The 17,549-nt window shown below is 54.7% G+C and overlaps 1 protein-coding gene across 4 annotated transcripts in view; it reads left to right on the forward strand.

Annotated features, from left to right (window-relative positions):
* Nucleotides 1-8,213: 8,213 nt before the first annotated feature.
* The window catches only part of NCF1 (neutrophil cytosolic factor 1), a 19,551-nt gene continuing 10,215 nt past the window's right edge, over nucleotides 8,214-17,549 (forward strand). The window contains exons 1-4 of one of the 4 annotated variants that reach the window (XM_040456190.1): nucleotides 8,214-8,415; nucleotides 13,924-14,004; nucleotides 16,881-16,950; nucleotides 17,049-17,214. In XM_040456190.1, the coding sequence (XP_040312124.1) occupies nucleotides 8,344-8,415; nucleotides 13,924-14,004; nucleotides 16,881-16,950; nucleotides 17,049-17,214 (389 nt within the window). In that variant the 5' untranslated portion in view covers nucleotides 8,214-8,343. Of the gene's footprint in view, nucleotides 8,416-13,923; nucleotides 14,005-16,874; nucleotides 16,951-17,048; nucleotides 17,215-17,549 lie in introns of all 4 variants that reach the window. The other 3 variants (XM_040456191.1, XM_040456188.1, XM_040456192.1) reach the window with 3 other exon arrangements.

Below are 17,549 nucleotides of genomic sequence, written 5' to 3' on the forward strand. Positions count from 1 at the left end.
CTCATTGCTCTCGAAGGTGTTTTCGTGGTTCTGTCTGGGGAACCCGGGTGGTTCGGTGGTAGGCGGCGTGCAGGGCGAGGGCTAGGAGGGCCCCGTTCCGGGGCCCGAGCCCCCCCCCCCCTCGACTCTGCCCTTCGGGGCGGTGCTGGGACCGCCCCCTGTCCCCTCCCCGGGCCGCTCCAGCCGGAGCTCCTCCCGCGACAGAACCCCCTGCAGCGCATGCACTCTGGGTGGGGACTTTCTGTTCTCTCCGCGGGTGCCCCCGGTGCCCTGGTCGCTAGCCTCCCGACCGACACCGGGGTGACAGCTGCTACAGTAGAGGGTCTCGTGGTTCCTGTGAAGCCGTCTCCAAAAGCTCCGGCGGCCCGGCCACCCTCGCCCACGACTCCCCCCACCCACCCCCACCCCCCGCAGCTGCTTAAGAACCTGCCCCTCCACGGGCGGCTTTTAAAAGAGCGGAGGCTTACACCTAACACTTTTTTTTTTTTTTTTTACCATTTTGTGGGATCACACTCAGCAAGGAGATCTGTTTAACCCTTCAGTGCAAGAGCAACAAATCTGGCACACACACGCGGATTTTTATTTTTGTATGTTGTCGGAAAGCTTTTCCTTTTTCGTTTCACATCTGCCCCGTGGATCGGTTTCTGTTCCTGGTTTCCGGGCAGACAGCACAGAATCTGCGCTCCGCCCTCGTCCTGACTTGTTACAGGCTTGAGGAATGCTGCCCGCCCCATTCCGCCTCCCCTCTGAACTGAACAAGCCCCCCGCAGCCAGGAGTGCTCCCGTCCCATCCTGCTGGAAGAGCCTGTGTGTGGGGCGAGGCGTCCGGTCGCCCTAGGCCCCTGCGTCCCACGGTCCCGTAGCCTCAGAGCAGCCGTGCTTCCTGGCCAGGCGACCGCCTTCCCCAATTGCCTCCTTCCTGCAGGGGCCCCGGGGCTTGTCCATGGACGGGGACGGGGGGGGGGGGTCGCCCTGGCTGACTCTGGGGGCGCCGAGGAAGGCCGGGAGACGAAGCCTCCGCTCCCTGTGTTCACGAGTCAGCAGTGTGTACGTAAATGAGACCACAGGTACACAGTGTGGCTCTGCGAGGGAGTGGGGGTGAGACTTGCCCCCCGAGATCTCTGGTGGGTCAGTGAGGACTGAACTGAAGAACGCAGCTCAGGCCTTGTCAGTTAGTGTTTCCGAAACAGCCTCCTTATTCCGTGAGTGTTGGTTAAACACAATCCTTCTGGGAAGTGGAGCGACGCGGAACGTGGGCTTTGTGACCAAATCCAAGCTCCACTTCTGGACAGTTGTTACCCGAGGAACCTTCCTTCGGGAGAACCGTAAAAGCCAAGAAATGTGTCTGTGCCGGGATTGTACGCTTTAGATCCCATCCACGGAGTCGGGCTCAGCGCAAACCCCCCTCTCCCAGCTGTGGATCTTCAGTGGAGGGAGGGGAGAACGAAGATTCTCCACAGAGGGTGGGGCTGAGGGGAAGGGCCCCCGCCGAAGCTGGAAGGGAATGTGTCAGGAGGGATCTGTGCATTTGCCCGGCCGACCCAGACGCAGCTGCTGAGCGTGTATGCAGGATGGTCCTTCCTGGCAGGCAGTGCGTCAGAAGAGACCCCTCCAGACCTCTGGTTCCCGAGGGGAGGTTAGGGGCATTGAGTGTGCTCTCGTGCCTTGCCGAGGTCGCTTTCAGAGTTTGCGGATGAGGAAGTGAAGACTTGAGTCGCGCCCCCCGCCGCCCCAGTCTCCCCCTGAGACTGACAGACGGATGGGACTTGAGCCCAGATCTGTAGCCTGCGATGTTCCTTCCACAGCACTGCTTTCCGCAGCAGGCAGCTGGTTCCCTTTGAAGTAGGTCTATTATTCGGAGCAACCTTGGTGCCTTGTTTCTTCCCCACCATCACCACCACCAAAGACCAAAAAGGTGTGTTGGGAAGGAAAAAAAATCTGGGAGAGGAAGACTGACCAGGCCTTTCCAGTTTCCACTAAACACCCCAAGCCCTGGTCTAAAGAAATTCAAGGGACTTGGTTGACTTAACCTTTAGTGGGTAGGGAATTGCCACCCACCAATGGGTAGCTCTCCTAAATGGAAGCCCCAGTTTCTGGACACGCGTGTGTTTGGAAGACGTGCTCTCCCCCAGGGACGCCTTGGTTTCCGTAGGATGGGGGCAAAGAACGGAGCAGGGTTTCAGGAACTGAAGTGACCTGTAGGCTGTTCTCTTTAGCAGAGCAGCTCTTGCTTGGCTTTTCTGGCCTGTGAGTCAGGGGCTGTTCGTCCTTCTGTTGAGACCGCGCCCCCCCCCCCCCCCCGAAGTTGCTTTCCTAACCTCTGCAGTCTGGACTCTCTTACTCCAGTAGGTGAGGGGTTTGCCCCATGGCTGCCAACCTTCTTAGCTCAAAGAAGGAAGCCTGTGGCTGGTTGTGAAACCACATATACCTAGGGGTCTGGGCCTGGGGCCTGGTGGCCCGTTGACAAGCACAGTGGGTGGACCTAGCTTAGCTACCCCAGAGGGGCTTTCTCCCCACCAAGAACTGGGTTAAATACAAAACAAAGGCGCAAAGACTCGGTTTTCCCCCAGCTTCTTTAGTCTGGTCAACAATGGTTTTGTATATCACCTTACCTCCCCCTGCTGCCCCACCCCACCTCACCCCCATGCCAGGCATACCTTGTGGTTTTATTTTAAGGAAGTGCCTGCAAAGTTGAAAGCTGCCGATGACATAACACCCATTTGTACACCCGTTTGTAAAGGGGTTTCCTGCCGGGTTTCCTTCTCAGAAGCGAGATCAGGTGGTTGAGGGACATTTTGTAGTATCCACTTCATGTGTGGTCTCTGCTCATTTAAACCTCAAGTTCCCTAAAGCAGTAATGACCCTTATCAAGGACCATGCCCTTGACGATGCTCAAGGGGACCTGGTAGGAGAGATCCCCAATCCTTTCAATAAAAACCACTGGATAGACCCAACCAGAGGCAGAGAATACAGGACTGCCTTCCAGAAGCTGAGATGTCACAGGCTGTAAGAAGGCCTAGGTCGACCCTGAGAGGATCTATTGAACTCAGACCAAAATCGTCCTCTTCCTTATAGTGAGCAGTGTAGAGCCTCTAGGAAAAATCCTTCATAAGAGATAACGGGTGAGGGGCTCCAAAAACGCAGGGTCGGAGTGTGGTCATGAAGCCATAGCAAGTGTTGGCTTATCGGCCTTCAGAAGGGACCGGTGGCGCGAGACCGTGTGCTACAGGATGGCGTGAGCGGTCACTTCACACCTGTGTACCCCACCCGTCTGCAGGTGGCCGTCCCCTCACTCCACACCCGTGCGTCCTTAGTGTCCCGTATCCCCTTGGGGATGGCAGAGGTACTGAGCCCCTGGCAAGTCGCGGACGCCACACGGCCAGCCGACTTGCCGCTCCCAGGCCCAGACAGATGTACACGCGGCAGCTCAGCCCTGGTAACTGCACCTAGAGGCGCGATTGCCTCGCTACTGGAATTAGCTTGAAGCTCAAGCAAATCGCGAACCCCCCGCGGTGGCAGCTTGCTGCTGGATTTATCCTCGGCGGTCAACGAGCTCTAAATAACTCTCACCGCATGACACATCTGGGCCCAGTCAGCAAGGAAGTGTCAGCCAGGCAGTGGGTTTGGGGTGTGGAGGGGGGCAGGCACAAGGCCAAGCCCTGGAGGGCTCGCCAAACTCCATCCATCGGATCTGCCGGGCCACTGCGTGTCCGGAGCTCTGCCAGAGAGCTGCAGTGCAGTGGGGACAGCCCCAAGCTGAAGCCCACGGTCTTGGTTTCTGTCCTCTGCCTGACCTTGAAGGGAAAGCCTCTGTTCCAGGCTTAGGTGACCACTCCCAGCAGAATGAGAGCCAGTCCAGGGGTCTGGGCCTCACACCTGCCCGCTGCCACTCATTCGGCCCTGCCCTTGTTCAAGTCCCAGTTTCAACAGTGAGAAGCCCCCCCACACACACACACACCCAAACTGGCAGAGTAGACCTCTCCCACCCCTGCACCCCACCGCACCCCGGGCTGGTCCTGCACAGCACTTTGATGAGAGTCATTTGCCAAGCTAAGCACTTGAGCCTCGTGTGATCCAGAACACGGCCTGCGAAATCTGCAGCTGTTAGCTCCATCTTCCAGGTGAAACAACTAAGTTACCTTGCCAAGGGCTCCCAACTAGAAGTGAAGGCATCTGAGTCCCAAGCAAGTGGGTGTGAGTCCACCGTGCCCACGGCCGGCAGTTGGCGTGCATGCGTCCTCCCTTGGCGGGGTCTGAACCTTCACTCCAGAATCCTTAGGCCAAGGGGAGAAGAAATTCCCAGGGGTGGGACTCAGCCAGAACCCATTTCTGGCCCAGGTTGGCCGAGAAATGAAGACTTGCGTTCCCTTGGGAAGCAGACCTCCAGCAACCTGCATTTCTGCATAGAGACACCTGCTTGCCATTAGAGCCTTGCCCTTCACGGCCACTGTACCCTCCCAAGTGGCTTGTCTGCCTACCGGTGGATGGTGACTCAGGGCCCCATCCTGCCAGTGCAGGCACCAGGAGAGAGCTGGTGCTGAGGGCTGGCCCAGGGTTCATCAGGCTGCTGATCCAGGCTTTTCTCCACCAAGGAGGGCTCTGCGTTACACTTGGGAAAGAACCGCCTCAAAATGATGGCTGATTTGTTCCAATCCTGGAAAGCCCTAGAATCCCTCTCAACACAGGATCCCGGGGGGCACTGCCTGGACCTCAGGCTCTTATTCCAAACCCCTCTCCACTCAGCTTGTCTCTGTTGGCCCAGCCTTGGGGATTTCCTGGTTGAGGAACTGGCCAGTCCAGCCCATCTGGTGGAGGCCTGGGGGTGGAGAAGGTGGCACCTGGAAAGAGGCCAAGACCCTCAAGCATGGAAGGAAAGCTCTGCCCTCCCAGGCTGGCCCGATTTGAGAGTCTCCCTCTCTGCAGTGTTCACACAGGCTGACTCTTCCGTCGTGAATCCCGTTACGTCCATCATCATTCACTCACATTCAAGGGCAGGGCAGGGCAGGGCAGGGGAGCCTAGTGGTTGGCTGCGTGGGCCTGGGGTCCAGACTACCCGGGTTCAAATCCCAGCGCTTCCCTTACTAGCCACAGCAACCTATTTACCGCTCTGTGCCTCGGTTTCCCCACCTATATAGGGTGGGAGAAATAACAGTATCCACCTGACAGCCTCGTTATGAGGCTGTTTATATGAGGTGTTTATGAAAAAGCATTCCTGACCCAGCCACCAAGGGGAGGTGGGGAGGTCCTCTGGGATATTGTTCTGATCCCCACCCAACAGGTAGTGAGACATCTACTTTGTGATAGTTATGACTTGATAATCATTAAACTGTCCATTTTCTACAGTTTTCTGTATACTTCACAATAAAAGTTTTAAAACCGTTTTAAAATTTTTGTATCTCCCCCCACAAAAGAAAAACCACCTTTTATCCATCTATCATCTCCTTCTTTGTTCATTCCCTTTATTTATTTGTTTATTTTTAGTTTGTTTATTTATTTTGAGAGAGAGTGTGTGAGCAGGGGACGGGCGGAGAGAGAGAATCCCAAGCAGGCTCCATGCTGACAGCACAGAGCCCTATTTGGGGCTCGAACTCGCGAACCTTGAGATCGTGACCTGAGCCGAAATCAAGAGCCCAACAGACACTTAACCGACCTAACCGACCGAGCCACCCTGGCGCCCCCCCCCCCCACCTTTTTAAAACCCTTTGATCTCTTGCTTTTTCCACCCACGCACGCAAGTCCTGTCTCAGCCTCACAAAGGCTTTGAGCCCGCTGAGCCACAGAGGCCACTGCCAGGGACGGCAGGATTTCTGGTCTTCGTGCTGCCGTGGCGCTTCTCCCTGCCGGTGCCACGTGAGGAAGTACGGGGAGGCCGCAGGAGGGAAGTGGAAAGAAAGGTGGCAGCTGACAGCTGTGGCTGGTGTCTGTGGGACAGGGCAGCCCGGCCAGGCAGTTGTGCAAGAGTGGAGTGACCGCGGGAGGAAGGGCAGGAAGCGACCGGCGCTCAGGAGGTCCTGCTTGCGGCAAAGCCCCTGACTTCCCCTCTTCCCCTCCTGCGCCCAGGTGAGCGAGGCTGCTGTCTGTGGGGACCGCGGGGCAGCCCCGGGTGGGACAGGGCTGGCCAGAGGCGGGCGGGGTGTCTGTGTGGTGCCTAAAGGACCAGAGGGCCCTGCGCGGGACCTCAATCGATTCCTCATTTGCAGATTTTCATCCAAGCACAACAGACCCTCAGAAAAGGGCGGTGCACAGTCCCGTGGCCCCCGGGCCCCCGGCTGGGTTGGTTTTCAGAAAGCGAGCGGCGCCCTCGGACGTAGCCTCACCAGGAAAGGGCACCCAGCTGCCGCCTCCTGCTCCCTTGCGGCCGCCACCCCCCCACCCCCACCCCAGAGGTCACGCTGCCATCCCACACTGTGCAGACTGGTGAGGGCCTCCTGCAGTGAAGGTGTGTTCTGTGTCCTCTCTCCCTGCACCGCGTGCCTAGAAGCTTCCTCGCCCATGTGATGTGTGGCCGTTCCTTCTCGTTGCTGAGCACCGTGTCGTCCTGTGTGGGAAGATTCTAGATACATAACAGAGAAAGGCCCTGCAGGGCCGGCAACACCCAGGGCTGGTGACCTCCCCGTGACCACAGGGGACGTGCCAACCAAACCTCAGAGCAGAGAGCGTGGCCCCTGCCCTTCTTTGTTTTTTAAAGTTTATTCATTTTGAGAGAGAGAGAGAGAGAGAGGGCAGGGGAGGGGCAGGGAGAGGGAGAGAGAGAGAATCCCAAGCAGGCTCCGAGCTGCCCCACAAGGGGCTCGAACTCAGGAACCGTGAGATCATGACCTGAGCCAAAACCAAGAGTCAGTCGTTCAACCGACTGAGCCATGCCGGCGCCCCATGGCTCCCACGCTGGGATGAAACCAAGAACATCCAACCACCAATCTGACCAGTCGTGGTAACAGACACAAAAGGGCCTGTCCTGGCTCCCCTCTGCCAGAGGCTACCCTCACCCCCCAGTAGTCCAGGGGGACCCGTGGCTCTCAGAGTGCTGGTGGCCTTTGCCATGGTCTCACAGTCTTGGAATCACGCGTCTGGGACACAAACTGGCCCCTCCACCCTGAGCCTGCAGCCAGACTGGGCCACCTGCCCGGTGACCTTGGACCATCCCCATAACCTCTAAGCCTCCCAGGCCCTCGTGTGCGTCCTAGGCTCCTAGGTGCCAGTGGGAGACCCCCAGCCACTTCCTGCTCACCTCTTCACCCCAAATCCAAATCCCCTCCTAGCGGAGACCATGGCCCCATCTCAGGAGAAAACTGAGGCAGCCTTGAGGATCCATTGATCAGGGGTTTTTTTTGTTTTTGTTTTTTTAATTTTTAGTTTGTTTTGAGAGAAAGAACGAGTGGGGGAGGAGCAGAGAGAGAAAGATTGAGAGAGAGAGCACCCCAAGCAGGCTCCGCTTGGGTTGTCAGCGTGGGGCCCGTAGCAAGTTTCAAACTCACGAACTGAAACGTGAGATCATGACCTGAGCCGGAGTCGGACTCCTAACCGACTCAGCCCCACGGGCGCCCGGATTTGATCCGAGGTGAACGTAAGCCTCACTCCAAGGCTCACCCCACCGCCACTGTCGCTCAGTTACACACACCTGCAGGCGTGCACCTGACGCCCGCGCGCCCTCCCACGGACACGGTCCCCAAGCGGCGCGGCGACTGTCCAAGTATAAAAGGACCGCGCGCAGCCAGCCGGTCTCCAGCCTGGTGGGGGGGGGGGGGGGGGGGGCTGGCCAAGCCCTTGCTCTCCCGGGGCCCGCATTGCGGTAAAGAGAGACATTGGAAAAACATGAGCTCCGTAATACGTCCATCTGAATAAAAACAGGAAAGCGGGGTGGGGAAGCATGAAGTTTTGCTGTTTCGCGTGAACATCTCAAGAAAGGCCTCTTGGAGGCGGTGCCTTTTGAGCAGAAACCCGAAGGGACGAGGGAGGGACTTCCAGAGATGCGGGAGATGGTCCCCGGGGGTCGGGGGGCGCTCCGAGGGCAGAGGCCCCGGGGCGGGAGCAGCTTGGGGTGTCCCAGGGGCGGCAGAGAGGCCGGTGTGGCGGGGCCTGGGGTTAGCCAGAGACAGGAGTGGGGTGTGGGGACCCCCCCAAACTGTGGGGCCTGTAGACCACGGGGTGGGGGCGGGGAGGACATGCCTGCGTGTGGCCCCTCACGTCCCCGCCAGGGGAGTCTGAGGGATCCCAGAAACTGAAAGGAGAAGCAGAGGCTCCTCTGCACCCTCCCTGCCCCCTCTTGCCCTGCCCCCCCGAAGTGACTTCCTCTTTCTGGCCCATTTAAGGCCCGCCAGCCGGGGAGCGCCCCGCAGCCCAGCCATGGGGGACACCTTCATCCGCCACATCGCCCTCCTGGGCTTCGAGAAGCGCTTCGTCCCCAGCCAGCACTACGTGAGTAGCCGAGCGCCCTGGGAGGGGGGGACTGGGGGGACCCTGCGGCCGCGGGGGGACGAACCTGTCGGGGCCGCGCAGGTGCCCCACGGGGCCGTCCCCGCGCGGCTGGCTGATGGGCGTCCCTTAAACGGATGCGCGCCCTGCCCCTCCCCCCCACCCCGCCCCCGGCCCTCGTTGGGAGGACAGCCAGCCTGGCCCCTGACCCCCCGCCAGCCCACCTCCCCCCTGGCCTGCCCGCACCGGCCAGGAGTTCCCTGTGGCGCCCTGTTCGCCCCCAGCGCTCTCGTCCGGGCAGCCCTCCCTGACCACCCCAGCTCTCACGGAGTGCTCCTCCAGGACGGAGTGCTGGCGGCGCCCCTCTTTCCTCCCCCGCCCCCCCGCCCGCGGGCGGTGGAGGCGGCGGCGTTACGGGGGGAATCCCTTCTAGTAGGGTGACACCACCAAGGGGCCCCAAAAGGCCCCCCGACCCCCTGCCCTCGGGGCTGGGAATTATCTGCCCAGACATGTCCACCCGCCCTGGGTCCCCAAGGCCGGAGGACAGGAAGGCCGGGGAGGGGCTCTGCTTTGTCTGGTATTTGCAGGACACAAATGTATCCTTTCTTGTCCTCACTTTTAATTTTGAAATAATTTCAAACTTACAGAAAGGCTGTCCCCCAAGCACCAATTCCTCCAAATTTCCTCCACCCACCTCTGTGCTCCTTCTCTCCTCTCCATCCCCCATCCCCCTCCTTCCCCTCCTTCTCTCTCTCTCCCTCTCTCTCTGAACAGAACTTTTCTGAACCATCCCAGAGGAAATTGGAGACATTGTGTTTGCTTGTTTGTTCCTTTCTCTTTTATTATTATTATTATTATTTATTTATTAGAGACAGAGAGCACGAGCTGGGGAGGGGGCAGAGGGAGAGACAGAGAGAGAGAGAGAGAGAGAGAGAGAGAGAGATGGAGGGAGGAAACCTCCAGCAGTCTCCACGATGGAGCCCGAAGCAGGGCTCTATCCCACCCACAACCCTGGGATCGTGACCTGAGCTGAAATCAAGAGTCAGACACTCAGCCCTGGGAGACACTCGGGGCCCGCCCCTTTTTACGTAGGTTGCATGCCCAGTGTGGGGCTTGAACTCATGACCCTGAGATCAAGAGTCTGCCGCTCTTCCTACGGAGCCACCCAGGCGCCCCCTCCTAAATACTACTGTGTATTTCTTAAAACCGACAACATTCTCTGCAAATGTGTCAACATCGGCAAAGTACCGTAGATGAAACACATTATTCAGTCCACCCGCTTCATTCAGATCTTACCAGTTCTCCGGCTTGTCCTCTGTAGTAAAAATGATCCGGTCCGGGGATCCCATCCAGGACCACCTGCTGCGTTTCACCTGCCTGTGACCCTTCAGACTCCTTTAATCCGGGTCAATCTTAACCCACCTTTCTTGGTCCTTCCCAACGTTGACATTCTGTAGAGCTGGGACCTGTCGTTTTGTGGGACATCCCTTCTACAGAAGGACTTGGCTACTCCTTCTTCCTCAGATTCAGTCTATGCATCCGTGGCAGGAACACCTGGGAAGTGACACTGTGTTCTCCTCGTTGATCCTATCAGAGGCAGGCGATTTTGCATTTTCTTCTGATGGTGATGGCTAATTTTGATCACCAAGTGTCTCTAGTGTAAGTAAGGTTACTATTTCTCCCTTTGTGCGGGGAGATTCTGTGAAACAATATGAGTAGCCCATTGCTCGTATAGTACGCGGATGACGCTTGCCCAAGTCAAATTACTATAATGATTGCCAAATAGTGAGTTTTCAATTCTATAATTCCCTCTGCATTTATTAGTCAGCGTTTTACCATAAAGTTGTTCCCCTCTTCCTTACTATTTACTTATGCCAGTACGGATGCATGGGTTTCTCTTTTATTCAATGGGAACCATTAACTTATTTTATGCTCACATCGTCCCACGCAAGCGGGGGAGGGAGAGAAAGAAAGGGGGACAGAGGAACCGAAGCACTGACAGCAGCAACCCCAACGTGGGGCTCGAACTCACCAACCGAGAGATCTGACCTGAGCCGAAGTCGGACTCTTGACCGACTGAGCCACCCGGGTGCCCCAAGAGCACACTCTTACTTCTGGTACGAGATGTTCCAGCGTCTGGTGCCCTCCAGCCAGACCCCTGGACTCAGCCATTTTCACTAAGGACCCCTGTTTCTTTGCAGTGGGGAGTGATGTTAGAAACCCTAGATCTGGAAGCTGAGTGTGTCTGTTGCCTCTGGGGTGTCATTGCCTGTTGTCCTTTCAATGGACCGACCGGGGGGCGGGGGTGCGGAAGGCCATTTCATCTCATTCTTGCCTTGTACCGCTTTATATTCGTAGACCCTTCCTTTCTCCACGAGAACCCCGGCTCCCAACAAAATTACATTTAGTCCTTTGCTCGCTGCTGCAATCCACATGGGCTTGTTTGACCAGAATGACAGCTCCTGCACCATTATTAACAATCAACCTGCACATTCATTAAGTCACATTTTAAGCTTTCTTTGCAATTTTTTCTTCTCCTTTTGGACTGAGGGTAGTAAAAGACTGTAACTAAAAGTTACTTGGAATTTTTATTTTCCAGTTTCTCTTTAATACGGTTGTTACCCATTTGACAGATAGTGAGGTTCATTTGTTTTTGTTTCCAATTTGAAGTTAAAAACAAAATCCTGGGGTGCCCGGGTGACTCAGTCGGTTAAACATCTGACTCTTGATTTCAGCTCAGGTCATGATCTCACAGTTCCGTGGGTTCCAGCCCCATTTCGGGCTCTATGCTGACAGCTCAGGGCGTGCGTGGGATTTTCTGTTCCTCTCTGTCCCTCCCCCACTTGCTCTCTCTCTTTCTCTCTCTCTCTCAAAAATATATAAACATTAACAAATTTTTTAATCATTGTTGGTCTAATTTTTTTATTTTTCAAAAAATGTTTATTTTTGAGAGAGGGAGAGAGAGACAGAGCATGAGTGGGGGAGGGACAGAGAGAGAGAGGGAGACACAGAATCTGAAGCAGGCTCCAGGCTCCAAGCCGTCAGCACAGGACCCGATGTGGGGCTCGAACTCACGGCCGCGAGATCATGACCTGAGCCTAAGTTGGACGCTTACCGACCGAGCCACCCAGGCGCCTCTTAATTTTATTTTTAAATGTGCCATATGTTAACATATTTGATGCAATCGATCATCAAACTTTCTAGAAAGATATGTTCAAAGGCTCATTCTGATTTATCTTTTCTGTATTTCTCTTTGTAAAAAAAAAAAGGGGATGCCTGGCTGGCTCAGTCAGAGGACTGAGCGACTCTTGATCTCGTGGTCGTGGATTCCGGCCCCATGTGGGTGTAGAGATTACTTAAAAATAAAATATTTAAAAAGAAAGAAAGGAAGAAACAGAGGAAGGAAGGGAGGGAGAAGAAAAATGTATAAATATTTTCTTGAGGTGCCTGGCTGGTTCATCAGAGGAATATGAGACTCTTAATCTTAGGATAGTGAGTTCGAACCCCACGTGGGGTATAGAGATTACTTAAGTAAATAAAAGTTTAGGGGCACCTGGGTGGCTTGGTCGGTTAAGCGTCCGACTTCAGCTCAGGTCATGATCTCACGGTCCGTGAGTTCGAGCCCCACGTTGGGCTCTGTGCTTGACAGCTCAGAGCCTGGAGCCTGTTTCCGATTCTGTGTCTCCCTCTCTCTCTGCTTCTCCCCTGTTCATGCTCTGTCTCTCTCTGTCTCAAAAATAAATAAATGTTTAAAAAAAAAAGAAACATTAAAAAATAATAAATAAAACTTTAAAATATATATGCATTTTTTCTTATTTTTCCTTCTTTACACAGACAATAAACAAAGCTATATGATGACATATGCTACACCTGCCTTTTCCCCATGATCCTATAATATCACAGATTTCCCTCCAAATTAGTTCATTAAGTCTGTCCCATTTTTTTTTTACATGTATATAAGAGTCCGTTGTGTGACTGCACCATTGTGTCTTCAAACAACCATTTTGATTGTTTTCACTAACTGGCAATTACCTAATGACCCTGCCCTGATGTTGTTATAAGTAAAGTCGACACTTCTTTGTATGTTTAGGGTTACATATATATGTGTGGGTGTATAACCGTGAACTTTTCATGCCTTTTGCTCATGTTTCTATCACACTGTTTGTCTTTTTACTTTCACTTTTTAAAAAGTTCTTTAAAGGATTTTTTTTGAAGTTTATTCATTTATTGAAGTCATCTCTACGCCCAGCGTGGGGCTTGAACTCACGACCCCCAGATCAAGAGTCACAGGCTCTGCTGACTAAGCCGGCCAGGCACCCCTAGTGTTTTCCTCGTCTGATGTAAAATTTATGTAAAATGAAATCCACCAGACTTAGAGACATTTGCCGAGTTTTGAAGGTACATGTCCCTGTGTAACCCAAATCCTCGCCAAGATATAGGTTGTTACCAGGGGCGCCTGGGTGGCTCAGTCCGTTAGCCGTCTGACTTCGGCTCAGGTCATGATCTCACGGTTCGTGGGTTGGAGCCCCACGTCGGGCTCTGTGCTGACAGCTCGGAGCCTGGAGCCTGCTTCGGATTCTCTGCCCCTCCCCTGCTCACATTCTCTCGCTCTCTCTCTCAAACATAAATAAACATTAAAAATTTTTTTAATTAAAAAAAAAGATATAGATGGTTACCATCACCCCAGATTCTCCTGCTCCGCACCCATTCCTCCCCCATCCCCCAGAGGCAACCACTGTTCTGATTTTTTTCCACCTTAAATTAGTTACGCTTTTTCTCTGGAACATCATAGATATCGAGTCCTGCCCTGTGTGTGGCCTTTTGTGTCTGGCGGCTTTCACTCAGCATAACGCTTTTGAGATTCCTCCGTGTGGCTGCCATCTGTCAGTAATTTGTTCCTCTTTGTGGCCGAGTAGAATTCTCCTGCCTGTATTTTGGTTTTTCCTTACCAAGTTTTTTTGTTTTTCTTTCTAATAATGGCTCCACTGAGATACGATCCTCGAATCCACCTAGGTAAAGGGTACAGTCCTAGGTGGTTTTTAGTATTCACAGACTTGTGCGGCCCTCATACAATTAATATTCGATTTTTGTCACCACCCAAAAGCACCCCTGTACCCATTAGAAATCCCGCGTTGCCTGCCCAGCACCCCGCACCCTCAGATCTACATTGCGGTGTCTATGTGTCCATTCTGGACATTTGGTAGAAACGGAGCCTTACCCTGTCTCGTCCCAGCCCGGGCTCTTCTGTCTCACCACCTGTCGCTCTCCTACCGGCCCTAGGAGGGGGGCCCTCCCTGTATCTCCAATTCATGGAGGAGGGATTTGAGTTAATTTGAGAGAAGCTGAACATCTTGCCCTGATCCTAAAGCTGGAGGGTGGCAGCTCTGGGGTCCAGGAAGCCAGTGCCCTCTCTTGGCCTAGGTCGCCCCAAAGAGTGCTCTCCACCCCCCCAAGTCCCCTGGGCTTCCACCAGGAAGCTGAATGAGGTCCTCTGCCCCGGCCACCCCCTAGGTGTACATGTTCCTGGTGAAATGGCAGGACCTGTCCGAGAAGGTGGTCTACCGGGGGTTCCCGGAAATCTACGAGTTCCACGTGAGTGCCCGGGCGGGGGACGGGGGCGGGGGCGGGAGGGGACACCACCCCCACTCCCAGCTCTGCCCTTGGCCGGGGGTGGGGGGGGGGTGGGCAGCCCAGGTGCTGTGGCCAGGGACTGAAGAACCCCGACCACCCCCCCGCCCACAGTCAAGGGGGCGTTATTTATTTCTTAACTTAAAAGAACATTTGCCTTAAAGTCTGTTTAAAAACTTTTTTCAAATTTTTATTTATTTGAGAGAGAGAGAGAGAGAGTGTGTGTGTGCATAAGTGGGGGAGGGGCGGAGAGAAGGAGAGACAGAATCCCAAGCAGGCTCTGCCCCATCACACAGAGATCAAGAACGGAGATCAAGAGTCAGACACTCGGGGCGCCTGGGTGGCTCAGTTGGTTAAGTGCCTGACTTTGGCTCAGGTCGTGCGTGACCTCGTGGGTCGTGGGTTTGAGCCCGGGTTGGGCATCTGTGCTGACGGCATGGAGCCTGCTTGGGATTCTCTCTTCCTCTCTCTCTCTCTGCCCCTCCCTCCCCCCGCCCCGCCTCAAAATAAAAAAATAAAGTTGAAAAAAAAAAAAAAAGTCAGACATTGAACCCACTGTGCTACCCAGGAGCCCTTCCTTAAAGTCCGTTTTGATGTGGTACACGTAACACAAATGTAGCATTTCAAGCGTACAATTTCGGTGGCAAGAGGTACATTCACATCCTTTCCGTCCATCTCCAGGGTAGTTTCCTTTTCCCACACAGAAACGCCGTCCGCATAAACTCCTGGTGGCATTCTTTATACATATATAATTTTGTTTATTTTTTTAATGTTTGTTTATTTTTGAGAGAGAGACAGAGTGTGAGCGGGGGAGGGGCAGAGAGAGAGGGAGACACAGAATCCGAAGCGGGCTCCAGGCTCTGAGCGGTCAGCACAGAGCCCGACCCGGGGCTTGAACCCACGAACCGTGAGATCATGACCTGAGCCGAAGTCGGATGCTCAACCGACTGAGCCACCCAGGCACCCGATCCTGGGGGTGTTCTTAAAGGGACAGCCTGGTTAGTGTCACCACCAGGTTGTCATCCCAGGAGTTTGCTCTTTAACTCCCGGTCACTGGCCCCATGAGGTCCCCGGGGAGGTGAGAAGGAGGGCAGGCAACCCTGACTTCTCTTGCTTTGTGGGTGCCTGCCGTCAGCCAGATTCAAACCTCTCTTGCATGAGAGGTTTAAAACCAAATGCAGAGAAATGGGAAGAAGACTGTAGTGTAAGCAGTCCCACACAGCCAGCACTCTGGATCACAGTTAATGTGTCTGTGCTGTTTGCTGCAAGGCTTTCTGTGTGTGTGTGTGTGTGTGTGTGTGTGTGTGTGTTTATGTAAGCTCTATGCCCCACAAGATCTCATGATCCTGAGATCAAGAGTTGCACGCTCTGCCGACTGAGCCAGCCAAGGCGCCCCGCAAGGCTTTTGTAAGATAGAGGCAATAAAACATTACGAAAGAGTAGAAGGCATCCTTCATCCCATAACGCCTGCTCCAGCCCCGGGTAAGTGCGCGCACACACGTTCAAGAACAAGGTACAGTAGTGCGGAGCGTGCATTTTCTGCAGGCTTTCTAGAGGCCATCAGCCTGCTGGCCTCGCTACCGTCACTGGGTCACGTGTTTGAGACCCTCTCCTGCTTGGCCCATGCACAGCTCCGCGTCTCCTCTTTGAAGTGTGCTGGGTTGTTCCATCGTAAGATTAGACCCTTTTACTAATTGCTGGGCTCATTCGTCCATTCAGCAACTACTTACCGAGCACTTCCTAAGCGCCAGGTGCATTCTACCTGGGGGGCGGGAGGTGCTGTAAAGGTGACAAGGGCATAAGAAAGACCCAAGTCCTTGCCTTCCCTTGTGGACCTTAGGTTCTAGCAGAGGAGTCAGGATAAGACACAGACAACACATAAGTACTGTGCGTAGTGTGTTAGTTATTACAACTATGGGGAAAATGAGGCAGGGAGGGGGGACGGGGAGGATTGGGTTAGGAAGGGAAATCGTCAAGGAGAAGGTTTCGCTGCAGGGGAGCTATCTGAGCAGAGACCTGAAGAAGGAGAAAGAAAAAGAGAAAGCGCCATTGGCAAATGGGGGAGGAACGGGAAGAGCAAGTGCAAAGGCCCTGGGGCAGGAGTGGGCCCGGAGTATCCAGGGGCGTCTGGTACAGAGTGAACAAGGGAGGGAAGGGTGGTGGCAGAGGAGGTCAGCGAGGCGGGCGGAAACAGGTCCGAGGGGCCCAGTAGACTGATGTGAGGCTCTTGGCTTCCATTCTGAGTGAGCTGAGAGGCAGGGAGGGCTCTGAGCAGAGGAGGGACGGATGATCCAGTTTAAGTTTTAAGAGGGTGCTGATTGAGGATAGACAAGCGTGGGAGAGTATGTAAGAACCCAGGCTCGGTGGCATTCAGACCAAGGTGGTGGCCATGTGGGTGGCGAGAAGGGTCAGATTCTGGGTAGATTTCAGGAGGAGAAGCAAAAGGACCTGCTGGTGGCAAGGAGGTGAAGTGAGAGAGGAAGAGAGAACCAAGGACGCCTCCAGAAGTTTCTACTCCGAGTGATTCGAGGGGTTGCTTCCAATTCTGTACTTGTATAGTGTTGTAATAAAGGACATTTGGGGGCGCCTGGGTGGCTCAGTCGGTTGAGCGTCCGACTTCGGCTCACGTCATGATCCCATGGTTCGTGAGTTTGAGCCCCGAATCGGGTTCCGTGCTGACAGCTCAGAGCCTGGACCCTGCTTCAGATTCTGCGTCTTCCTCTCTCTCTGCCCCTCCCCTGCTCGCACTCTGTCTCTCTCTATCTCAAAAATAAAACATTCTTGAAAATTTTTTTAAAAAAAGGACCTTCTTGCCCCTTTTGTTTTCTGTCTAGAAACAGTTAAAGGAAATGTTTCCTATTGAGGCCGGGGACATCAACGCAGAGAACAGGATCATCCCCCACCTGCCAGGTGAGGAGCAGGGTCACCGCCCCTCCCCCCACGCCCACGGGACCTTGACCTGAGAAGGTGCTCACTAGTTCTCTGGTGCCCCTCCCTGGCCTGGCCAGCCCCGCGGTGGTTCGACGGGCAGCGGGTCGCTGAGAGTCGCCAGGGCACCCTCACCGAGTACTTTGGTGCGCTCATGAGCCTGCCTGTCAAGATTTCCCGCTGTCCCCACCTCCTCGACTTCTTCAAGGTTCGCCCCGAAGACCTCAAGCTCCCCACGGACAACCAGTGAGTGGCCCCCTCACTCTGTCCCCGAAGTGGGGGAGGGTGGTGAGCTCTGCCCGGGGAGGGGGGCACAGGACCTCCCCCGTGTTACAGATAACTAAAGCTCAGAGAGGGGAGGCGACCTGCCCAAAGTCACACAGCCTGAAGCAGGAGGAGGCGGGATTCCAGCTGTGGCCTGTGTGACCTGCAACCCCTCCCCTCCGTCCCCCAGCATCCCTGCCAAGTCCTTCTGTCTTTTTTTTTTTTTTAAGTTTTATTTATCTATTTTGAGAGAGAGAGAGACAGCTCAAGTGGGGAAGGGGCAGAGTGAGAGAGAGAGAGAGAGAGAGAGAGAGAGA

This window comes from Herpailurus yagouaroundi, unplaced genomic scaffold, assembly GCF_014898765.1.
Source record: "Herpailurus yagouaroundi ecotype Mexico unplaced genomic scaffold, PumYag 216, whole genome shotgun sequence".
NCBI classification, from domain to species: Eukaryota; Metazoa; Chordata; class Mammalia; order Carnivora; family Felidae; genus Herpailurus; species Herpailurus yagouaroundi.